This window comes from Drosophila innubila (genome assembly GCF_004354385.1).
Source record: "Drosophila innubila isolate TH190305 chromosome 2R unlocalized genomic scaffold, UK_Dinn_1.0 1_C_2R, whole genome shotgun sequence".
In the NCBI taxonomy this organism is placed as follows: Eukaryota; Metazoa; Arthropoda; class Insecta; order Diptera; family Drosophilidae; genus Drosophila; species Drosophila innubila.
Window position 1 is genome coordinate 2,587,044 of NW_022995374.1, and position 25,791 is coordinate 2,612,834.

The window sequence follows — 25,791 nt, forward strand, 5'->3', positions numbered from 1 at the left end:
GCACATTGTAAAATGATCTACTGATTTCATGGCTGTACTTGTAAAATCAATACTAAACATTAGTTACGCACGAGTAGATTTACTACTTAAATACTAATTATTTCATAAAAAAAAAATAAAAAGAAAAAGAACTAATTATTTAATGATTTATATGTAAGTGTATTTCGTAATTACGCTGTCTGCTAATTAGTTTTTAATCATACTTTGATAGTGTCCTGAAAGAATGAGAAATACACATTTGTGGACAACTGCGGCCTCTTGTCGAACATCCAAGTCAAAAGCATCACATAATCCCCACTTGGTATGGGCAGTGTCAGATTTGTGGGATCGTAGTAGAAGTCTTTTAAAATCTGGGTGCCCTACAACATTATGGTTGCTTAATTAGTTTGTTAATTTTAATCAATTTCAGCTCTTACCTCATAGGGACACGTGTGGTTCATTGTCGAAAAGTCCCTGAAAATGTGCCAAATCATTTTGGATATCTGATGTTTGCGATTTCGCAGAAAAGCACAAGCATCAATTGTGTAGTTAAAGATCGAGGGTCTATATCCAAAGGCCTTTGTCCTCAGTTCCAGATTTACGTGGACCACATTGATGGGTTGCAGAAGAGTTACCTCAACATTAAGTGTGGTTATATTTCGATTTATTGCTCGCAAACGACACTGATCAATTCTGACCCAAGATTTATTCATCGTCTCACAGACTGCATTTGTCATTTTGCAGTAGGTTGTCATCTGCATGAGAATAAAACCATTAATAAATAATATTATACACCTAAATTATTCAATTGCATACGTTGCAGTTCTCTATAAACATCAACGTTAAGATAAACACACAAATTGTAAGCTTCAGTTTCGGTTTCATGGCTTCAACGACTCTCCAAAAACTGACTGAAAATCTATTTTAAAATTTGCTCATACCGTAAATTACATAGTTTTAAAATGGGCATCGAACTTAAACAAAAAGTTCAGTCATCAAATACTGTTTACTGTTCAAATGTATCAGTTGATTATCTTGTCATGGTTCAGTTAATTATTATTAGCAAATTGTATGGTGTAAGTTTTTTTTTTTAAGTATACTTTAGATGAAAGTAAACTACAGTTAACAGAACTAGATTGAATAATATCTAATTTATTATATTTCTGATATAGACAGTTGATTGAATTGTAAACTTGTCTATATATAATTTAACTTGACTTAACTTGACTGTTTTTGAATAAATTATATTTTATTTCGATTTCAGACTTTAAGGAGGATTGACAATTTTAATAATACATTTTCGCTGCTCACTAAATAAAATCTTGTATTGCAAAGTAATCCACAAATGTTTTTCTTATACAATAACTTATTTCCTATGACAATAGCAAACATTGTAAATGCTAATATAAAAAAGATTAGTTGAAATCATTATTATTTGATTGATTTACAATTGTACTTGCCATTCGCATCACAATCATTCAAATTAAGAATTTCACAAGCTTAACAAATATTAAATTTAAGCTTATTTTTAACTTGGCCATCTGGGAAAAGGTTGTTCAGGTGATTCCCCCACAGCAAAAAGGCAAACAACGGCACATTCGGCTTGTCTTCACTCTCCACTCTTTACTCTCCATACTCTGCACTTGCCAGTTTGTTTTTCTTAGGAACTGCGTCGTCTGATAAGAAATACTTAATAAATACGATTATAGTATATGCTGATACAAATTTTTCCGCGATTTCCCTTTTTTTTATTGTTATTGTTATGTGGTTATTTTTATTATTGTTATTGTGCGCATATTTGTTTAGCTATTTATGCAGAAGTCGTTGGCTAATTATAGCTTTGCGACAATCTATTTTTAAACTTGTCCAGCTATTTTTGGATTGTCCAACAAGTCTTCACAATACCATTCCACAGTTCAGGCTAAAAAATTAATACTTTCGTTGCAAATTGATGTTTGTTTTGGGCAAATTGTCGGCGTTTAGTCAAGAAGTACCAGGTTGCTAACCCCCACAAGGTGTACGGCGGAGATAAGGTTTGTTCACGCTATTATCGTGAATGAGAAAGTGGGTCTCTGAGCTTTTTGGCGCCTTGAAACCGTTTTAAGCATGCTTGAACTTGAGCATGAGACATCAACAACAACAACAACAACAAACCAAACAAACACCTGATTGACTGATAAGATATAGGACAAATAGTCAGTCAGTAGTCTGGCTTTTCGGCCGAATGCAATTATTACGACATCTATATGGCCAATTAAACGAATTCGTTGTAAAGTTGTTATTCTTATTTATAGACCAATCGAACTATAAAAATAGACCATTTATTCCCGGAAGGCTTTTGTTATCAGCTTGATAAATAGATGCCCAATTCTAATGTTATTGAGGTGGCTTAAACAAGAAGCCCATTTACCGACAAACTACTCTACGAAAGATCCATTTCTATCAATAAGAATTTGATAATAACATATTTTGATTAATATATATTTCGCTATCATTAAATTTGGCCTAGAGTAACTGGTCCTATTTGTTGTCAAGCTAAACAAATGGTTAATTTGGGTCAGTCAAAAAACGTGATGTGTGATAGTCACATGTTTATTATCACGTTTGTGATAAGGTTTAATAATGGCTCTAATTATGGTATTGTTGTTGGCTTATTAATATATAAATCATGAATGCCTGCTAAGTAATAGGATGACAACAATATTTCAGTTAAAAGCGGGTTCAAAGGTTGTCTGTATATTTTGCTTTTCATCTGATAGACTTCAAATACATTTATTGATAGTTCGCACACTGATTAAATTATTAAAAAAGAAGATTAATAATCATGAAATATAAAAAAAAATATTAAAAAAATGTATTATAATCATCTGTTCAAAAAACATTTCATATATAGTATTTTAAATTAAGTTCTGTGGATTTACCGTAAAAGTCTACTGTAAAAGACAAAGTCTTAAAAAATTATAAATATATTTAAATTGTATATTTTGTTTTGTATTTGCATAAATTAATTAAAATATTAATCATTTAAATTTATATGTTTTTTAAACCAATTTATTTCCTTAAAGAGTATTGTTATAGAAAATTTTGGATATTTCTGCTTTAAATACAATAAAAAAAAATTTTATAAAAAAAGCTTTGTAGAAAAGTAAATTTAGGTAATACTGTGGATTATTCTACAATTCTACATCATTCGATATTGTGTATTAGATTCAAATAAATTTAAAAATTGAGATAAATTCAACCGCAATATTTTTGTATGCTCATTTTATGTGACTACATATGTTTGCCGACGAAAACAGCTTGTGATTTGATTTGGTTTGACGTCATTAATTTGCTTTCGTCATTAGATTTGCTATGCCGGTTATACAATATAGCATGCTCGCATTTTATCTAGATCCAAAGTATTTATAGAGTTCAGAATGCTTAAAATTATAGCCAGCTGGTGTTGTGGTTCCCCAAACGTGTGTCTTGGGAAATGCAATTCTTGGAAATAAGTAGGTGAAATTTGTATTTGTTTATTATTGTTTTTGCGAATATACATAATTATTTAGTGCATGGAAATGCCAATACGCCCCCACACAATACACAATACACAAAAGTACTGGACGATAAGCACTTTGAATATTCACGAGTTTTATGCATTCAAGAGTATGAATATAACTTCATTAAACAAGCACTTAAGGTTATATTATCATTAAGAATCCATTTTTAATGCTGCCATAAAGTCTTATTAATATCCGAGCGGAGCCTGAATCGCTGGATGAGCCCAGATATTCGGCATTATAAGCGAGAAGCGAGAAGTAAGAAGTGAGAAGTAAGAAGTGAGAAGTGAGCAGAGAGTCAAGAGATTTTGACTTACGTGAGAAAGTTTTATGCCATTGACGTAGTTTGGGTGCTGCCTTTAGCCTTTGTGTGGGTGGCGGCGGGCTTAGCCTGCATAACGGTACACGGCAACACGCTGCGTATGCGCAACGATTTGCGTAAGCAGCGGACATCACATAACAGTCAACAATCGACAGTCGACAGTCGACAGTCGACAGTCGACAGTCGACAGTTGGCAGTCTACAGTTAAACGCGACATGTGCACAATCCACCGATTCTACAGGAATCTTAAACATTCTTTATCGAATGCACGGCGATCAATAAACAATTCAATTGTAACTGTGCTTTTACAGTACCGCACAAAACGTGCTTAAACATGTCGCGTTCAGGTGCTGTCGCCCCACTGAGAGCGTCGGACCTTGAGATCGTTCCAGTTCCCTTACCGCTCCCCTCCGCTGTTTTAGATTCCGCTTATCAGCAAAAAAAAACTCGAAAAAGTTTCTTTCAGCGTCTCGTGGCACGCGCTTTAAAAGAGCGAGAGAGAGAGAGAGAGAGTGAGAGAGAGAGTGCCACATATATAGTAGAGATAGCGATGCTATTCGATATCGCTTGGCTCTCCCAGTCGTCTGGGTTCTTGTGAAATTCAACGCTGTCATGTTAACTGGCGCCGCAATAAAAAAAAAGAGTGCCCATTTTCTCTACTCTTACCCCCCCCTCAAATTTCCCATCTCTCTACAATAAACGAAATATTTAAGCACGAAGCAGACTGTCGAATTTGTATGCTATTTATGTCCACACACACACACTTTTCACAATTGTAAATGTGGTGTTAATTTCTGGCCAAAATGTTTTTATTTAGACCAATTGCCAAAGGGGAAGTAGCAACAGTTTTATGCGTCCTGCAGGTGCAATTGCGTTTTAGATTTGGCTAAATAATCAAAGTACTCGTAATTCACATGTGTGTTTGCACATTTATTTAGTTTTATTATTCGCAGCTCTACTATTATTATTTATATCTATAAGTTGCACAGCTGAGGCGCATTTTATGGCCAACTGACAGATCTCAGAGAATGTGTGGAAGATACTATATCATTTGTTTAGATACTATATCATTAATAGTGGTTCAGCAATCTGTCTGATTTTGGGCTACAATGTTATATGTTTAGACATTCTTTTCGTAATTTTTCCACAGAACTTTTGGCATATTTCATTTGTTTAATTTGCAAAATACCAAACTCATTTAAAGCTGGGGGAATTTTACAAATATTTACAATTTTTCAATATTGAAATTTCTATGCCGTTTGTAAAGCACCGAAAATAATTCATTTGTTCGCTGCACAAATAAATCTTATCAGCTGTTTGCCTAAGTTTCTCGCTATTCATGATTATACTCGTAATTTTTGTCAAACAAATAAATATGATTTAAATGTTTTCAAGTTTATTGGACTTTAGGGAATTGTTATATTTTATTTGTTTTGCCAGTTTGCTGGGACTTCCCTTGTCTATCAGCTTGCTGTTGCCCTTTTGCAAATTGAATGTGCTTTGAAACTGGTTTCTAGCTTTACAACTTACAACTTACAATTTACAATAAACAACTTACAATTTCATTCATAACAAATATTTCCACTCGCGTGAGTCTGACGACGATCGCTGAGTCTCTGATTGACTCTAATCAATTGATTAAGTTATGGAAAGGTTCAGCGGTTCAGCCTAATACAATTATCAATCTATAAACGTAAACAAATTGTGCTATCAAAGCTCTATGATAAATGATGGAAATTTTGGCAGTTATCAATATGTTATATTGTCCGATTTGCAGATGGAGTTGAAGGTAGCACAAAGTGGGCAAATGATACGAGGGTGGAACAAAGTGTTCAATCAGTAGCATAAATAAATCTTCCAAAAAAAAAAATAATATCAAAATTATATGGAAAATATATTCTAAAGACGAGCTTTTATTACATTTAATAATTTTAAGAAATTCTGTTATTGACCTTAACCCCATTTTTATTATTTTTTGGGAAAAGTCTTTATGACTTTTGGGTACTCAGGAAACCGCACTCGTTTAAGCTCTCTTATCGCGTACTTCGGATTTGTAGCCACTTTTTTTATGATTGGGAACTGTCGCAAACAATAAAATTATATAAATATATATATACAGAGCTATTCTATAGAAATTCCCAGCGATAATGCAAAGGAATAATTCGTGTTTCGCAGCATTCAACACATTGATAACGCGAGAGTTTTGTAATGTTTTTTTTGTTATTTGTGTTTTTTGCTTTTATGGCACGAATACGCAAATAACATAATAATAATTCGCAGTTACAACTAAAAACAAGTTTGCTACGCTTAAACGGAATTATTAAAATCAAAACAAATAACAGTTACAAACGCATCGAATCTGTGCTAAAACTTGTCCCAAGTTTATTGATTCTGTTTACAGATTGTACTTGTGTGTGTGTGTGTGTATATACTCTCTATAGTTCGAACTCGAATATCAGTTCCAGTCTCAGTCTCAGTCTCAGTTTATAGTGCACGCCTTGTAATTAGCACGCTTTCATGCCAATCACATGTACAACAGCTGGTTTCGAATTGTCTGGGTTATCGTTTGTGGATATTGGAGCGATGGATCGGTTAGGCGATCAAAAGTTGTCACGAAATAAAAACTAGTTTGCTCGCAAAGGTTATTGGGAGGTATTTGCGGTTACACTGAAAAAAGGCCAATTTATGAAATCAAGAACATGCATCTTAAATATTTTTGTTTTAAAATAAGAACATTTTAAAGACTATATTACTAATTTTAATATATTATTCTTAAGAATTCTAAGAATATTATTCTTAAGAATATTAAGAATATTATTCTAAAAAGTCAAAGTTCTTAATGCAACAATAAAAATCTTAAATTGTTTGGAAAGTAAAAATATGTACTATTTCATATGAAACAAACAGTTGTCACGTGGCGCTCTGGTTAAAGAAACCGCACCAAGTGTGAATCAGTAGGCGCCGGTTGGAATCCCATTCGTAACAAAGTACAAAAAAACACTTTTAAAATTCCTGAAGCAAATTAAAATCTATATAAAAAAAATTTAAAAAAATTATAAATTGATAAATCATTTTTAAATATTTCATTTTTGATTTTAATTTCAAAAGAATTTATTCATATTTTTTAAACAAAAACTTGGTCTTATTTGGCGCATATTTTAGACCAAAATTCTTAGTTTTGAGATCAAATTCTTGATTTTAGAACATTTTTTCCTATCAGTGTACGATTATTCCGTTTGACGTACAGTTTTATTTGAAAATATGCTAATTTGGGGATAGCACCAAAAGTTATTGATATGAATCATTACCTTCAACGACATCTCCATTGTCGTTGAAGTTGGCACTCTGTCTGGCTTCGTCTTTAAACGGGGTCGTCTGCCTTGAAAACGGCAATAGACGAGGGGGTAATTTAGTCTCTGTCTCAGTCTCTGTCTCAGTCTGTGTCTCCGTCTCAGTCTCCGTCTCAGCTGAGATCGATAGTTTAATTCTCAGATTCAGATCGCAAGTCACGCTCATCACTTCCCGCTGTTGAGCAAACACAATTGAGCAAATGTAAACTACCCGTTAAATTCTCACATCTCATTTGCATAGACCAGAGACCTCATAACGAACAAGTGTCGTTTATTGTTTTGCAATATGGGTAAAAGGTAATCCCCTTGTATTCAAACTAAGTCAAACTCAGCTGCTCAGCTGCTCAATGAGCACAAGTCTCATTACTCAATACGTCGCATGACTTGGCCAAAACGCGTGTCGTGAAAATCGCAATGGGTCTAAAATCTTGTTCTTTGGAATTAACGCTGAATACGTTGACTGTCCAGGTGTAAAGTCCGGGGTACTCGTATTCAATTAAGTAAGCAATACACTCATGAATACGCGTATTGATCATTCAAAGTGTCTGCTTAATTAATGTATTATTTGGTACTTTGGATACTACTTATATGATTATTAGGTGAGCGAACTGCACTAAGTAAGAGCAAATTAATTTTCTAATTACAGCTAATTAGTTAATTGATAGTTCAAAGATCTCAAGCAAACTATATATTTATATGGATTATGTGAAACTTAAGCTTAAATAATGCATTGATAACTATATCAATAATGAGTGCTCTTACTTACTCGTCTTTCCAGGAAATTTCCAATTAAGCATCATTGAGAACGATTTGCTAATTTATGATCAAACAGGTGGAAGAAAGAGATCAAATGGAAAAATTATCTGTCTTTGTTTTAAGTAGGTAATAAAATATAATATAAAATATATATAACATATGTTCGAAGCCAATCAATCAAGCAGTCTACTTAAAACATTTATGAAGATCTGAAAAAATGTTCCAAATTGTTTGGCACGATGTTTACTGTCTGGACATTAATTAACATTAAGATCTCGCTGTTGGAACGTGTCAATGTTTCCATACTGTGAATATTTAATTGTCGTGGCAATCTTGTCGCCTTTTATGGAACAGTTGGAGCGGGTTTTTTAAGCCGATTCCGAGTATTTATAATATGTATTGTTGATAAGAACGTGCCCACATTGTCGATTCATTGGGGGAATACCGCTGATAATGTGCTAAATAGATGGATCACAATTACTGGCCTTACTTACGAGTATATCTCTGCTTAAGGGTTTATATTTGCACGACATCCGGATGTGTTATGAATTCGTCACTTGACTGATTTTTTTTAGGATGTCAAAAATTATTTAGAAATATAAAAGCTGTTAAATTTAGGGTTTTTGCAATTTGTAATTTAGTTTTTATCTTTTCAAAATTCCCAGTTCATGGGATATAACAACACCAGACAAAGTTCTTTGATTTCTCCGCAGTTTTTTCCCAAAAAGTTCTTATCTGTCTGTTTGACATAGAAAATATGAATTCGTTATTCAACCCAAGTTCTGAAATTGCTGTAAAAAGAAAGAGCTGAAAGTTGGCAAATGATAAGACGGCAAAGTTTGGGTTTTTTTTAGTTGTTTTTATTTCTCTGTTTTTTTTTTTCAAAAAATTCTTTTTTTTAATTTTATAGCTTAAAATTAAATAACATATTTTTTGTTGTTTGCTTGTGTGTTTTCAACGGCGACTATTTATAGGAAAAGCTAACATAACAAAACTTTAATTTTAAAATACAAATTACAATATTTCTTTTGTTGTTTATGTTTAACAATTAGAATGGAAATCTGTTCACTGTGAACAATATAATCGTAAATATCAATTATTAAATGGATTTTGAAAAAAAAATAATAAAATAAAACCAGCAGCTGGTCACGCGCTTATGTGTGTGTGTGTGTGTGTGTGTGTGTGTTTGCCTCTGGTTGCGAAATTACTGCCAGATTAAAGAGAGGCAGAGAGAGTGTAAATCCCCGTGTGTGGTTGTGTGTGTGTGTGTGTGTGTGTGTGTGAATGCACTTCCGCAGCAGCCGTGTTGTTGTTGTTGTTGTTGTTGTTCTTGTTGTTGCTGTTGTTTTTGTTGTGGCTGCTGCAAAATTCCATTGCATTCTCGGCTGCTCCAACGAAGGTCGTCGGCTCTCTCTCTCTCGCTCTCGCTAGATGATAATTGGCCATCGTAGCTGCTCCTTCTATATACACTTATACATATGTTGATGTATATTATCTGTTATATATATAATTGGGATATGTCCCAACGTCGGTTTCCGTAGAACTCTCCAAACGTTTGGGTCCATTAACCTTGTCTTAACTGGTTGTTCTTGTTGTTGTTCATTGGTTATTTTCGATCAATTTAAACCATGTTTTGCCCCACTGTAACGGGCTGTTCAATTCAGCTTGGCGTCATCTGGTCACAGCTTAAACGACCGGCAGCTGGACAATGGGATGCTGGGGTGCATCCCAGTGGGCCTCACAGTAGTCGACCAATTGGTTCTCCGCCTTGTTGAGATGCTCCTCCAGCTGATCCCCCGACCAGGTCTTTTGCACCAGGCAGCATGACTCGATGCTTTCCTGGCCCAAAATCCGACTCAACTTGGTGGCATCATCCACCTTGATCACATAGATGTCGTTCTCATAGCAGAACGCCTCCAGCAGCACCTCGTGCATGTGTGTGGCCGAATCTCCGTCCTTGGGCACGGCCATCAGGCAGAAGAGCGACCCCTCCGGTGACTTGGACAGCACATTGATGGCTGCCGACAGACCGACAATCACTCGGGACTCCGATTGGGCCCGGAGTAGTGCCGTTTTAACGGTACGACCGATGGGCATCTCGCACTCGGTCATGTCCAGACTCTGGTTGTGGCTGTGTGTGTAGTGTAGTGTGTGCATGCTGACTGATTCCTCAACGACCATTTTGGATGTGTTGTTAATCTCTGAGCTTGTCACTTGATTTGGAGCTATTTTTACAGCCTCTGTTAGCACTTTTAGTTTTGTTGTTGCTTTTTGTGGCACTTTTTGTGGCACTTTTTGTGGCACTTTTTGTTGTAGTATCACTAATTTCTCCTTGTTGTTGTTGCTTTTGTTTAGCGTTTGTCCGCTTTTTTATGAATGTTTATAACTCGGCAATTTGCGCTGTATTAACTTTTGATTATGAAATTCTTTTCACGTTTTCGCTGCGCGCTTTAAAATCCGTTAACCGTCTCCGCTCTGTGCTTGTTTCAATTTTGATTTGCAATTTCACAATGAATGCTCCACATTGGCGAGCGAGCGCTTTTATAGCTGCTCTCTCTGCACCCACTGAATTTCATCAGAAGAGCGCGAAAGCACACACTGCTGCTCTCTCTCTCTCTCTCTCTCTCACTTGGGCTCTCGCTTATGCTCTCTCTGCAACTGGAGCTTTTGCCTCTGCTCTCTCGCACACTGCAGCAACAGTTGGCTAAGGTTAGCCGGCGTAAATCCCAATTAACTGTCTCTCTCTCTCCCTCACACACACTCTCTCATTCCGTGCATGTTTGTGTGTGTGTGTGTGCTTTTTCCAAGTAATTTTCGCCTGACGCCTCCGCTCTCATTTCAAATCTGCAGCTTCAGCAATATTTTAATTTTTGTTGTGCCCAGCACATTTTTGTGGATTTTGGGAATTATTAAAAGATTTCCATAAATTTGGGCAATTAGCAACTTTTTGTTTTTTTTTTTTTGGATTTTTTTAAACATCAGTTCTACGACTTTTGACTTGAGCAGCAGCAAAATGTTTGAGCAGCTTATCAAATGAAATGGTCTCTTATCAGCATAGTCTCTGATATATAAATATATATAACAATGTAGCAAGTTTTATTGTTGCAACTTTTGCTTTCACTTTGTGCACTGATTCAAGAGTTTTTCATTGAAAATCATTAATGTGAACGTTTCCTTCAAAACTAATTTTGTCATAGATTTTCGCACAAATTTTATCTCAGCTGTTATGATTGTGTCAATTTATAGCCGTTCTTTTTTCAATTTAAAAAAAAATGATTTTTTCTTTAATACTTGCCACTTGATTTTCCCGCGAACTCGACGAATTTCGGCGTAACATGTTGACTAGCACGTTGTTGGTCATGCAATTGGCTATAAGCCAAATGGTCAACAGGTCGTGCAACTGAAACCAAGACAAAATGACTCAAGAAACATGCAGATAAATGAATATAATATGTGATTTGCCAATGTCGGTTCCTAAGCAATCGCAATCACTCATGACATGAGCTGACGTCAAAGTGGCAGCCGGTCAACGCTGCGTATACGTAATATGTATGTAGTATGTCTGTCTGTCTCATTGATGTTTAATTAATGAGCGCGCGCGACAAACATATTGAATTAAATACAAGTTTGTTATTGTATTTCGCGTGAATTTTAGTGAATGAAAGCGTTTTCAATGTGGGGGGTTATGAAATCTGGAACGCAGCCAAGTTAAAATACTCATCTTCTGCTGAAGTGTATGAAATCTCAGTTTGCGGAACTATATAATTCAGTCAACCTTGATCAAATAATGTAGATTTGTGTGGATGATGAGGGAGAAACCAAATACGCCATTGCTGGAGTTCAACTACCGTATATTTTTGGAACGTTAATGCATTTTTTTAATGAAATAATTGTTGTTGGGGTTGAGTTTTGATGCGGCAAGCATAATTTTATTGTTGACAAAGGGTGCACAGTTTTTTTTGTTAACATTTGTAAAATAACAAGTTTTATAAATACCTGCTTAACAGCACGTACATAAAACATACATATTTAAGTATATAAATAATTTTTATAGCACATAAATAAGTTGAATGTGCTGCTGCAATTTGAGATTGAGGTCAAAGTACTCTTTGTCAGCATGGATAATGGACACTCAGACGACACTTTGCCACAATTTGTATTGACTCAACTGCCACCCTCCAAACGGAATTTCAATCAAAGCCAACCAATTTCTACTGTCAACCAAATCATTCCCACAACAATATCTCCATCCATAAGGAAAGCGATAGCAAGTTTAATGAACTTCTTGGAAAAAAAGGGAAATGGAAATTTGAACTGCATTTTCACATATGTAGAATTTTGGCATAAACAAGTTGCTAAACAACATGGAAATCATTGAACCCGCCAAAAAAGAGTTAAGCTAGCAGTTTAGAGCGCAGGTGAACCACCTTCAACTAAGGGGGCCAAAAACTCTCCCCCAAAATCTGCAGGAGGGCCAAGAAGCACTGACCTATCTGAAATGTAAATATAAATATTGTTAACATGGCTGCGTATAAACAAAAACACGGCTTGCAAATTCTGCTTGCGTTAACTTTAAACACAATGGCGAATAAATGAAACTGCAGCAGTAAATAAACGTATTCATACTACGAGTTCTACGTGCATCTAGTATCTGGTTTCTGATATCAGGCCATCCAATTTGCGCGCCAATTTTTGACTCGTTACTCGTATTGGCCAATGAACTTGTTGGCCCTGTTGTTTACTACGTCGAGTAGTTATGCCTAACCATAGTATGAGTAAGTTCTTCAAATGGGGCCCCTCTTAAATTACAATACGCCTAAGCAGATTCCTATTACGACTCTCATTGTTGTTCTACACTTAGAAAAATATAAACCTAAAATCAAAATTGAATCATGGCTTCGATAGTCTAAAAAAAATAAAATTTTCTAAATCAACAAAAACTTAATACAGAATTAAAAAAAAGCCAAAAACATGCTCAAAATGACATTCAGCTTAAAAATCGGTTGAGTTTTGACAAAGTTATGAGAGATGGAAGTTTTTGAAAAAATGTCAAGGGGTAGGTATGGAAAATTGGATGATAGATGGCTTTGAGTCGAAAAAATTACAAATTTTCTAGATGATAAAAATTGAAATGCAGAATAATTTTAGAGGCCAAATCATGATCAAAATGACTTTCCGCTTGAAAATCGGTTGAGTTTTGACAAAGTTATGAGAGATGGAAGTCTTTGAAAAAATGTCAAGGGGTAGGTATGGAAAATTGGATGATAGACGGCTTAGGGTCGAAAAAATATCAAATTTTCTAGATGATAAAAATTGAAATGCAGAATCATTTTAGAGGCCAAATCATGATCAAAATGACTTTCCGCTTGAAAATCGGTTGAGTTTTGACAAAGTTATGAGAGATGGAAGTTTTTGAAAAAATGTCAAGGGGTAGGTATGGAAAATTGGATGATAGATGGCTTAGAGTCGAAAAAATATCAAATTTTCTAGATGATAAAAATTGAAATGCAGAATCATTTTAGAGGCCAAATCATGATCAAAATGACATTCCGATTGAAAATCGGTTTATTTTTGATAAAGTTATGAGAGATGGAAGTTTTTGAAAAAATGTCAAGGGGTAGGTATGGAAAATTGGATGATAGATGGCTTAGAGTCGAAAAAATATCAAATTTTCTAGATGATAAAAATTTAAATGCAGAATCATTTTAGAGGTCAAATCATGATCAAAATGACATTCCACTTGAAAATCGGTTTATTTTTGATAAAGTTATGAGAGATGGAAGTTTTTGAAAAAATGTCAAGGGGTAGGTATGGAAAATTGGATGATAGATGGCTTAGAGTCGAAAAAATATCAAATTTTCTAGATGATAAAAATTTAAATGCAGAATCATTTTAGAGGCCAAATCATGATCAAAATGACATTCCACTTGAAAATCGGTTGAGTTTTGACAAAGTTATGAGAGATGGAAGTTTTTGAAAAAATGTCAAGGGGTAGGTATGGAAAATTGGATGATAGATGGCTTAGAGTCGAAAAAATATCAAATTTTCTAGATGATAAAAATTTAAATGCAGAATCATTTTAGAGGCCAAATCATGATCAAAATGACTTTCTGCTTGAAAATCGGTTGAGTTTTGACAAAGTTATGAGAGATGGAAGTTTTTGAAAAAATGTCAAGGGGTAGGTATGGAAAATTGGATGATAGATGGCTTAGAGTCGAAAAAATATCAAATTTTCTAGATGATAAAAATTGAAATGCAGAATCATTTTAGAGGCCAAATCATGATCAAAATGACTTTCCGATTGAAAATCGGGTCAGTTTTCTTTGAGTTATAGAAACTTTACCACAGCCGTAATTTTCGGTACTAAAAAGGAAACGGTTACTGGTTATGGTTTTATTCCCAGAATTTTTCTAATGCGAATTTCCAAAACGAGGATAATATTTTTGTTCTCAGTGTAGCTTCATGCCCTCGTCGCATGATGTGTGCTGGGAATATGGGTCGGGGAATTTCACTTGTTGTGTTGTGTTACTTGTGTGGATTACCGGCGATTGCTTGCCACATACATAAACAAGTGGCCAATGCGTGGCTGGGAAATGTTGCACTTGGCAAATTGCCGCATTGGCCAGATGCACAGACACAAGTGCTGAGTCATGTTCGAGATCGAAAACCAAAAGTAAACTGCAAATAAAATATGGACAGCATGAGTCAAAATCACGAATCGCTTGTCACTCAACGGGCAGCCACTGCATGGCGACCAAACAGGTTTTCGAATTCCCCGAAACACACACACACACACACACACACGCACACAAGTCTCAGACACGCATATGGATTCAGGTATTGGACATTGAGTATTGGCATGAAACACATTCCGATACGCAAGTCGGTCCAAAGTTCGATTGTATTACATGCTCCGCACTGCGTAAGACGTCGACGAGAATCGCTTTTGGACTCACGTGCACAGGTTGAGGACCAGTTAAGAGCTAAAAGCCAAAAGCTGGCTGCAATTATGCGTCGTCAAAATACACACAAATGCAGCTAGAGGGGAATTTTTGGATGCTGGGTTAATCCCAGCAGAAGCAGAACGGTTGAATGGCTTGGGAAATACCCACTTTCAATTTAACAAGGCAACTTTACTGGTAGATACACACAGATTTGTGATTTTTCTGCATGAATAATAATGATAAAATTCTATTATATATAGCATTCAAATGTACTTTTCACATTTCAGTTATCTTAATTTAACTAATTTTAAAATACGATCTTCGGAATTTCCCTTAGAATTGGGATTTACTTTTACATTCAGCTCTGAGTGGTTTTATTTTTATTACTGTAAAGTAAATACAAATGTGTACATAAATAATAATATTATATTTTAGTTTAAGCGTACATTTTAAATTAAAAAAAAGCTCTTCTAACGGCCATTTGAAATTCGCACAAGTTGGCAGCGCTCTGCGCTCACAAAAGCTCTAACAAGGAGAGAGCTTTGGCTTAGCATTTGTTTTGCCGGCATTTGATAAAGCTTCAGCTGCTGCTTCTTCATCTACAATAAAAACAAACCGGAATAACAGCTGTGCGCAAATTGGAAAGCTGGTCAGTGCTGTATAATGACATAATTAGCAGCAGTTTTTTGCACGCATTGAAATAGTTCTATAAAGAACGCAATTATGTAAATAACAGAGTAATTTAAAGCATTCCTGATATTTCAAACTTTAAAAGCTGCACAGGGTGACAAAGTGCAAAATGGATTAATCAACACACTTAACTCATGATGTAATAAGAAAAAAGCAAATTCAAAGAAGTCCGAATATAAGAAAAGCAATCATTAAAAATGTGAAGAACAACAACAAGAAACAAAGGAACGAAAGAAACACGAAGTCGTAATCTTTACCTTTGTAAGATGTGAAGAAAGTAGCCGAGAACTCGAAAACTGATTGTTGAAAATAAAAAAAAATAAAAAAAAACATGGGAAACGCTGAACAACTGAGATAAATATGCCGGCAAAAACCGGATCGAGTGCTCAGTGTGTCGCTGGCTGAGAAAAGTGACGGATCACGGAACGGAACGGAGCGGATTAATTTGAAATAGAGCGCAGCTAACGAATCTAAAGTGAATCAACACATATTGCCGGGGAAATTCAGCGTGTCGAGAAATCAATATCCATAGAAAACAATGGAGTTCCTGCATTACGCCTATGGGAAAATGTTTGGAACCGCCGACTCGATCGATGGCATGCAAGTTGTTAATCTCACGTAAGTGTCAGTTGTCAGTTGTTAGTTGTTAGTTGTCAGTTGCGTGGGTGGGTGTGACAGTGCTTCCCAAACTGTGCGACTTTTTCACACTGGTTTTTCCCCTATACAATATTTCCAACTCTCTATTTGCAGTCCTCGCAAAGTGGTTTGCTTTGGCAATGTGCTTCTAGATCGAATTGTGCAGCTGGAGAATCCAGAGCTGCTCGAGCGTTACCAACTGGAGTTGGGCTCCAAGGGGGAAATCGATCTGGATACACTGAACAAAATCGTCACAGAGGCAGCCAATGGGTAAGTGTCAATGTTAACAGCTGCCTGTTAATTGTTTGTTTAACCCACTGTGAATTCATCAGCTCCAGCTGTCTGTCCAAGCCGGGAGGTTCGGCTCTGAACACGGTGCGCATACTGAAGCATTTGGGCACGGATGCACAGTTCTTCGGTGCCATTGGCAATGACAAGAATGGGGAGCATCTGAGATCCATTATCGAGGAGCGGGGCATTGAGGCGCGATTGCAGATCATTGAGGATGTGCACACGGGTCAGTGTGTCTGTCTCATGAACAACGACAATCCCACGTTGTATGCCAACATTGGTGCCTCGGCCAAGTTCTCGGTGCAACAGCTAACACAGGTCGCCACACACAGGACGCAAAGTTTCCTGCGTCCCATCGAGCGCAAACAGATCATCTACATCGAAGGCTTCTTTGTGCCACATCGCACGGAGGTGCTCGACTATATTCTGCGGGATCTGCTGCGAGATCGTCGTCATCTGGCCCTGAATCTCAGTGCGCCCTACATTGTGCGACAGAACACTCAGATGATGCTGAAGTTGGCCAGTCGTGCCATGTTCCTATTCGGCAATCGACAGGAGTTCGAGGAACTCGCCAAGGCAGCTGGTTGCCAGGACGTGGATCAGCTGGGACGTCAGCTGTTGGAGGTTGGCAGTGCGAAAATCATACTCATCACAAACGGTGCCAATGGCGTACAGCTGATAACCAACTATGTGGACGAGCTGTCGCCAGCGGGTGAGCTGCGAATCGAGGATTATCGAGCACAGCGTGTGGATCAGTTGGTGGATGCCACAGGAGCTGGTGACTCCTTTGTGGCTGGCTTTCTGCATGGCTGGCTGGCCAAACGATCGGTGGCCGAGTGTGTACGTTTGGCCAGCACTGTGGCCGCCAAGGTCGTCACCCAGATGGGCTGTAATCTGCCTTAGTTGCCTTGCGTTCAATCGCTCAATCAATCAATCGTTCAATCGATCAATCGACTTTCCATTGACTTTGGGATGCAGGCCAAACCAAAATCATGACGAGCGTGTGATTAATCTCAGCAACACCTATTTACAATTTAAGCTAAACGTTTGTTATATTTATAACTTTACAAACACACACACTCACACGCATACACATACACACACATAAATATGGGTATGTTCTCAGTTCCTTATAAAGCAACTCAGTTAATGAGCAATACGGCACAGTAATAAAACAATCTCTAAAGAAATCGAAAGTTTCGTATTTATTTCCGTAGCTTTTCTATTCTACTTGTATATTTACTCTCGGAGTTCTAGGGATATTACAAGATATGCGGTCTATACATATATATAGGTAACATTCATATGTATTTTGAACAATTTTTTTTAATTATGGGACTATTTTTCATAATATGTTATTGTATAAAAGTTGTATCTCTAAAATTATAATATTTCTTTAATCTTTAGAAATGATATATATGACGAATTTAAAAATATTTGAATGCAGAATGTATATAGAGGCCAAATCCTGAACAAAATGACATTCCGCTTGAAAATCGGTTCAGTTTTGATCAAGTTATGACAGTTTGAAGTTGGTCAGACTGCGGATTAAGTCACTTTACAAGTCAACATTTTTGTTCAATTTCACATGATATTTTACAAAAAAATGAAAGGTCTCCGAATCAAGTTTAAAGTGTTGTTGTATACTAATTACGATATAAGGAGTTGATTAAAAGTGAAAACTTGAGATTTAATATTTTGAATTTTTAAAATTTCAAAGGGGGGACCCTTAGCATCGAAATCAAGTCTTGGTCGAAAATAATTAAATTTTTTAAATGAACAAAATTTGAATACAGAATAAATTTAGGGTCCAAATCCTGATCAAAATGACATTCCGCTTGAAAATCGGACCAGTTTTGATCAAGTTATGACAGTTGGAAGTTGGACAATTTTCTGATTGTGACTTGATAGCTCATATTTTTAATATCTTCCACCCTTTATAAAGTTTATAGAAAAATCATTTTAAAAGCGTGCTTTGCAATGAGCAATAAGTGTTGACTAATACGGAAACTGATTACTCAAATACTATAATAATGTATTATATTTATAAATAGCCGTAGTTTAAAAGGAATTGAAATTGCATTGAAAAGCTATTTTTTAATACAGTTCCTATTAAAAACTTAATATAAATGAAACATAATTCATTTCTTAAAAGTTGTGAATGCATCATTTCTGCGAGTGTAGAATTTCTATATTTAAATGTTTATGTTAATTAGACGAGAATGATTCGCTAAAATTATTTGTGAATGTTAATGAATACCTATAATACTTTGACTATTCTGAATAGTTTTGTTTATTTGACTGTAAAATCAATAGAAGGCAGTCTCCCAACAGTCTCTGAAAATGTAGCAAGACTAGTTATTATTTTAAACTTACTTTAAGTGGGAGTATGTTGCACTTTCAGATACTTTATGGTGAGCAAACAATAACGTTTCATTATCTTGTGCCGACTTACTCATACAGCAACTCAGTTGGATAAATTCGAGCGGAATATGACGGCATAGTTAAATGTTAAATATTTAGCTCAAATTGTGGCATGTCTAGATATCATCAAAGCAAATTTGCTCTATTGTTTGTTGTTGTTTCGTTCTCGGAGGGTTGCTCGGAATTGGAATTGGAATTGGACTTGAACTTGGCCTGGTACGTCACACGTGTTTGCAAATCGTTAACAAAACTAAGCCGCATTAGCCATGCCAGTTGACTCCGTTATGGGGATGATAAGTGAGCAGCTGATGCAAAAATTTCTGGATAGACCTGATACCCTAACAATACTCGTATATACAAATGCCAAATTAGAAGCTTAGCAAAGCAATTTCAGTTTTCAAGGCAATTCTCAAAGTAAGCCAAGTGAGCTGCTTAATTGGCAAAAGCGGCTTACGAGACGCCCACAAAACTATAGCTAGAATTTGTAATATAAGCTGAAAATGTGCTAAAGTCAATATGGACACGCCCACACAATTGTAGGAGACCCAATAATGGGCAGTTGACTCGTTTAAATCACGTCTCTGGCCACTGGAATCTGCTGTTAATTACTTGATATTAATTTTGCAAAAGTTGAGCTTCTAGCTAGAAACAGGACCCCCATTTGAGGCTGGTCCTTTGGCGAACAAGTCCTGCAGCTGAAAGTACACGTAATTAATGTCATCGTGTGGTTTATAGGGTTAACAGCCACTCGACATGTGACTGTGTGTGTGTACTTTGATGTGTGCCACATTGTTCGAAAGTCTTGCCCCAATGTGATAATTAAATGTCCTCACTTTGCAGGGGCTTAGCTTTTAATTTATAATAAATTTGCCAACTGGAAATTGAGAAATTGTTGTTGTTGCCAAGCAACAAATGCATTTTTGCCATGCAACCAGAAAAATGCTCACACTTTGATTAATGTGCAACGCCGTCGCATGAGCAGCTGCAACTGACATTGCATATTTGCCGCATGGAAAGTGGCAACACAGGCTTGTCCTGGAGTGTGCTCGGGGCTTTGATGCTCGTACTGCTCATGTTTGCACAAAATATTGCGCATACGCCACAGACACACACACACACAGGGAAAAGGAGAGAGAGAAAGGGGAGGGGAAGAAGGCACTACCATTTGAGCTGCTTGAGCTTTTGGCTTTGTCCTTTGCCTTTTTTGCGGCATAACGCGCGGTTAAGTGGCCATAATGTGTGCCTTTATGGGCTCGGTCGGTCGGACGGTCGGACAGTCGTTTGGGTGGCTTGCAGCCCTTGTCCTGGCCTTGGCCAACTGTGCCGTACACAGGTCTTATTTTAATTCCCCGCCGTATTTGCTGAGCTGACATTGTTGCTGAATTATGTTATGCCAGGCGCTTGTTGATTTTTATATTGTTTTTTTGTTTCTTTGCTGTTTGTTGTTGTCTCTGTCCGTCTGTCCGTCTGTCCGTCCGTCCGTTTGTCCGTTTTTAATGCATGATAAGCGGCCTGGTCAAAATATTTGGCGCTGGCATGTTTGCTCAGTTGTTTATGGATAATCCGCTTTTATTGTTTAATAAGTCATGCTGGCTATCGCCTGTCGGACTCACGGACTGTCGGCCGGTCAGACTGTTGGCCACGTTAGCGCCTCGTTAGCTTACTGACAGCAGACTCATATGGCACATTATGTTCTCCTGACGTTTTGCTGAACGTATTGAAAAATCAATGGACATTTTTGCAAATTAAAGTGAAATCAGGATATCAAACCGAATCAAATATCGGTTTGACTAAGGGATTCGGTTATGTTGGTAATTTGGTTTTTGATTTTTTGTTACTCAAAATCTTTGTAAATCGGTTTCGTAACGGTTCTAGGTTTTTCCTTGGTTTATTTTCGAAATACGTGTAGTTATAATAATTTCGTAAAGTTTCCGCATAATTTCGGTTCATAAAAAAAATAGTAAAAATATTATAAAAATGATAATATATAAATGACAAATTCTTTGATTTCAATAAATATCTATTTAACAAGATCAATATTCAAATTTAAAATCAAAATTAAATTGAAACACATTGATTACACTTAAGCAAAATATTTGAGTATTATACTTGATTAAATCTAAACCAACCGTTATACATAAATCGTTTATTAATCGGATATTTCGGTTTGAATTAGTTCGATTTTCCAGTTTCGATATAATAAAAAAGGTCTTGTTTCGGTTAGGGTTTCATTTACGGTTAGCCGGTTTACAATTTCAATCGGTTAATACCGCTTAAAGGTTATGGTTTGTAGTATGTTAATAATCCCTGAGGGAAACTGTCGCTAAAAAATAAATACAAATTGAAATAATTAATGAATCAGTTGATAAAACAGATTTAATTTAGCATATGGCTGAACGTGTCTCATTTCCCAAGATTCTCAATATAATTAAGTAAGCAATTGACATTGCTAAATGGCCAATTATAAAGCAGTCTTCAGTCGAATTGGAAATACATTGGCATCTGCTAACTCAAGTTAACACAATGCGAATTCGCCTCTTGCCTAACAATCTATTGTCATCAAGCAATTTGGTAAATTATAGGCTACTCTAATGCCTATTACCCGGTTAACAATTGGCCAACGCCTTCGAGTCTGTCGATGGCGTCAATTGGCGAAATAAAAGACGTTTGCCGAGCACTTTGTGGGCACAGTTTGAAGTGGTATGCACCCGCAGTTGACCAAGTTAAGTAGAAATGGCCGAGAACGAGGATATTGCTTTAGTTGCAATCAATGTGCGCATTTGGAGATACTTTGCCGTACTCTATCCAACATCCCGGACCAACTGGCGGAAGTACGCGTTTGTGTTGCCCGTTTGTCTGATGAACGTGATGCAATTGCTCTATTTGCTGGAGATGTGGGGAGATCTGCCCGCCTTCATACTCAATCTGTTCTTCTTGTCGGCCATTTTCAATGCCCTGATGCGCACCTGGCTGGCGATATGGAAGCATGAGGAATTCGAGAGATTCCTGTATGAACTGACGCACTTGTATCGGCAGATTGAGGCATCTGCAGATGCACATATTCAACGCATCCTGCTGAAGACGGTGCGGGAGGCACGTCGCATTGCAATCTTCAATTTGTCGGCCTCCACTCTGGATATTACTGGTGCCTTAATCTTCACATTGTTTCGCCAGCAGCGCGGTAAGCGTATATGGCTTAAACGCATGCGATTTTAGTAATAACTTCCTGTTTCCTGTGTTCCGCAGTGCATACCTTTGGCATTGCTCTGCCCCTGCTGGACATGCAGAGTACTCCAACCTATCAGATTTTCTATGTACTGCAAATACCCACCCCCTTTGTGCTCTCCATGATGTATATGCCCTTTGTCAGTCTGTTTGCTGCCTTTGCGCTCTTTGGCAAGGCGATGCTTCAAATTCTGGCCTATAAATTGTCGTGCATTGGCAACCTGAAGGAGGAGGAGCAACGATATCAAATGCTGACTGCCTGCATACGTTATCATATTATTATTATCAGGTATGTTCTGAATATAGTTGTATATTCAAGTGTGTTCCAGAAATCTCTAGAGTTTTTAAAGAAAACAACCATTCGAAATGTCGATTTAGAAATGTTTTATATATTTAACAAATTCAAAAAATGCATTTTATTTTAATATAACAAAAAATGTTATATATTTAAATCTCTCATCAATTTTTAGAAGCAACAACAATTGCTTCTGTATTGATGTAACGCTGTTATAGATTCGTAGAACACACTTGCATATTTATTTCGGTGCGAATTTCGCAAAACGCCTACTTATTGCACAATAAAATTGTCTTAGATATGTTGTGCCAAAAATGCATCCTCCTCGGCCTTACCCTTTGGACTGCATGAATATTAGTCAGTCAGTCAGTCAGGACAAACAGTCTTATTTATATAGATGTATACTTTTATGGTTTTATTTTAGCTATGTAAGGAAAATGAATGAGCTGGTCACTTATATATTAGGAGCCGAAGCGATCATCTTTGGCTCGATCATCTGCTTGCTGCTCTTTGGCCTGAATATTGTAAGTATTGCTAAGATTATGAGTATGGTAGCTCAGCTATGTTTTTCACAGATGAGTTCATACACTCAAATGATCTCCATAGTCATGTACATAGGCACAATGCTCTATGTGCTATTCACCTACTACAATCGGGCCAACGAGTTGGTCATTGAGGTGCGTTCTTGGTCAGCTCGTTTGAAGCTATCTCATTTCAATTAAAACATCTTTCATAGAGCGCGCTCGTCTCTCAGGCTGTTTACAATGTGCCCTGGTACGAGTGTGGGATGCGTTTTCGGAAAACTCTCTTGATCTTTTTGATGCAGACGCAAAGAGCTTTGGAGGTGAGTGAGGGAGGGAGCGAGTGGTTAGCGGGGAGTGGGTGTGTCATGTCCTTTTAGATTGGTATGCATTTCATTTGGCAGATTTTAATCCTGCCTTTATATGTACGCTCCATTTCATCTCTGGTTTCGTTTCGTTTCGTTTCGCTTTCAGATAAGAGTTGGCAACGTTTACCCCATGACTTTGGCCATGTTTCAGAGTCTGTTGAATGCATCCTATTCGTACTTTACCATGTTGCGTGGCGTGACCAACAAATGAGCTGGAAGCCAAAACTTTTTGGCCATGCAACCAGGCTTGCATTGGAGTTTGGGGGAGTTTGGGGCCAACTGGCAATCTGAGTAATGCAAAAAGTTGTTGTACTCGTTTTATCCGGCATTTGCATATGCTACTAGTTTGCATAGTTATTTTGAAAGGATTTAATCTGGCTGTTTGTATCGTCACAACTGTAGTGTTGGCATGTAGACACACTCATAGTTGTAGTTGTAGTTGTAGTTGTAGTTGCAATGTTGTGTTTTGTTTGCTTTAAATCTGTTGTATGCTTACAAATGCTCAACTTAGTTGCTGTGAATGGCGAATACCTAGTAATTGGTTCTTAAAATTAATGCAGACTAAGCTCAAAGGAATATTAATCGCCATGTCTTAATTGTAGAATAATTTATGCCGGCCTAAAAGTAGACAATTGAATTAATTGAATATTCAAATTATCAAATTTAATCAGTTTCAATAAATTGAATTTGGCTTTAAACTAGTCAGCTTATGCAAGATTCACAGCTCTCAGTTCGTGTTTAATAAAGTTAATACCATTTAGTAGACAAATTGCATTACAGTGATTATGTTTAAGCTGTGCATTTTCGAATTGCAGAAAGTGTTGCATACTTTTAAGCTGTGCTTGAATTTGTTTTTATTGCAGAAAGTGTTGCATACTTTTAGGCAGTGCTTGAATTTGATTGTGTGCATTTCCCTACTTGGTAGTATGCGCTTTTTAATTAAAACCTTTAAAACTGTTTTGCTAAAACTAGTTGTCTGACAGAATTTAATTAACATTAGTCATGTCCTTTATTATGCAAATAAACAGCTTCCGCACAACAACAGCGAGAGGGCGACAATAACAGCTTAATTTAAAATTCATTATAAGTGACACCAACTAGTTAAACAATTGCCAGACAGCAGCAAAATGTCCAACAACAAGGAGCAACAACTAAAACAAGAATAACAAGAAACAACAACTGGGCGCGCTTGAGTATTGAAATGAGCGGCGGTCGCACTTGAAATACGCAAATAAACTTCAAAGGCAAAACGCTGAAGGACTGCACGCTGTGTCCTGGCTTGGTCTCCTCCAGGTCTCCAGTTCGCCAGTTCTCTTGGCCTCCTGGCGAGCGCATAAATAACGGCAGCCACGTTGCTGGAGGCATTTGGACTAGAGCTCGAGTGGCGTATACTTAATTTTATTATGAGGTGTCAAGTGGGCCGTCGACTTTGCAGCGTTGAACGCCTTTTGGCCTTTTGTTTGTGTAATTTATGTTGTTGCCATTTGGTGGCAGGTGAGCGCCTACCTTTCCACACCAGAGGCGTGGCAATGGGCGTATCACTTACCACCTGCGGTTGCTCCACGCCATATTGGCAAAAGTGTAAACTTGCTTTAGGCATTTGCTTTTTACTCTGACACCGCCTGCATTTCGTAGTTTTGTGCCTTGATTTTTATGGCCAAGCAAAAAGAGGAATATGCAAATGACACAGCAAGTGTAACTGCGACACAAACACCCAACAGACACCAGACACCAGACAGTTGTCCTGGCTGAGTCCTTGTTGTCTGTGTGCTGCATAAAATTAACAAGTTTTGTTGGCAAAAAAAAGAATGTTTCATTAGAGCCATGGCCATGAGCATGTTATTTACGAACAGCTGACATTGCCACCAATTTCACTTTTTCTCCCTCTTTTTCGCTCTCTCTATCGCTCTCTCTTTCTCTCTCTCTCTATTCGACTGTCGGCTTTGTTGTGGCTTTGCATCAAAGGTGGCGCTGTTTTATAATTGAATTCATATGCATCAATGGAGGCGGCAACAGCAGCTACACAGCAGCAGCAACATTAAGCTAGGGGTTGGCAACCCTTAGCCCAAAGTGGAGCAAAGGGTGTGCAGACTCACCGCCATTTGGTGGCATTTCATTTAAATGGATTTTCAATTGCGGTTTGAACATTTTGCATAAATTGCCGTAATGAGTTTATATCGTGGCCTGCTCCACGGCAAGTGGCTTCGTTTGGCGCCGACTTCACCCTCTGCTGCCTCATTTGCAATTATCAACTGGCTGTCAGCTCTGGCAGTTATATTGACAGTTTGCTTTGGCTGTTAATTTTAATTGTGGCATTTTGTTTCCGACATTTGATGGCATTACAAATGTATATCTATTGTGGCAGTAGAATTTTTGGCCATCTTTTCTTTGCTTTGCAGCCCAGTTACTTTGTTTATTAAACAAAAGGAATAACCATCCTTCATCCTG

General features: G+C 37.1%; 4 protein-coding genes across 6 annotated transcripts; 2 read left to right on the forward strand and 2 right to left on the reverse strand.

Annotated features, from left to right (window-relative positions):
- Positions 1-185: 185 nt before the first annotated feature.
- Positions 186-4,200, reverse strand: LOC117784551. 3 transcript variants are annotated; one of them, XM_034622308.1, is made up of 3 exons: positions 3,839-3,991; positions 417-734; positions 186-359 (listed from the first exon to the last, which is right to left on the reverse strand). In XM_034622308.1, exons 2-3 carry the CDS (start codon positions 732-734, stop codon positions 198-200), a joined length of 480 nt encoding a protein of 159 aa, XP_034478199.1. In that variant the 5' UTR covers positions 3,839-3,991; the 3' UTR covers positions 186-197. The 3 variants fall into 3 exon arrangements, with proteins under 3 accessions (XP_034478199.1, XP_034478198.1, XP_034478200.1); XM_034622307.1 differs by lacking the exon at positions 3,839-3,991 and adding an exon at positions 796-849; XM_034622309.1 differs by lacking the exon at positions 186-359 and adding an exon at positions 4,055-4,200 and having other exon boundaries at positions 597-734; positions 3,839-4,012.
- Positions 4,201-8,997: 4,797 nt separating this feature from the next.
- LOC117785330 (growth arrest and DNA damage-inducible protein GADD45 alpha) lies at positions 8,998-10,486 on the reverse strand. Its single transcript, XM_034623284.1, has one exon. The coding sequence runs from the start codon at positions 10,128-10,130 to the stop codon at positions 9,636-9,638; it is 495 nt and encodes a 164-aa protein (XP_034479175.1). The 5' UTR covers positions 10,131-10,486; the 3' UTR covers positions 8,998-9,635.
- Positions 10,487-15,570: 5,084 nt separating this feature from the next.
- Positions 15,571-17,702, forward strand: LOC117785324 (adenosine kinase). The gene is made up of 3 exons (XM_034623278.1): positions 15,571-16,201; positions 16,334-16,489; positions 16,552-17,702. The coding sequence occupies exons 1-3, from the start codon at positions 16,122-16,124 to the stop codon at positions 17,411-17,413; spliced, it is 1,098 nt and encodes a 365-aa protein (XP_034479169.1). The 5' UTR covers positions 15,571-16,121; the 3' UTR covers positions 17,414-17,702.
- A 3,965-nt stretch (positions 17,703-21,667) lies between these two features.
- Positions 21,668-23,554, forward strand: LOC117785913 (odorant receptor 43a). Its single transcript, XM_034624179.1, has 6 exons — positions 21,668-22,115; positions 22,181-22,448; positions 22,879-22,978; positions 23,030-23,131; positions 23,191-23,298; positions 23,450-23,554. Exons 1-6 carry the CDS (start codon positions 21,668-21,670, stop codon positions 23,552-23,554), a joined length of 1,131 nt encoding a protein of 376 aa, XP_034480070.1.
- The last annotated feature ends 2,237 nt before the right edge of the window (positions 23,555-25,791 follow it).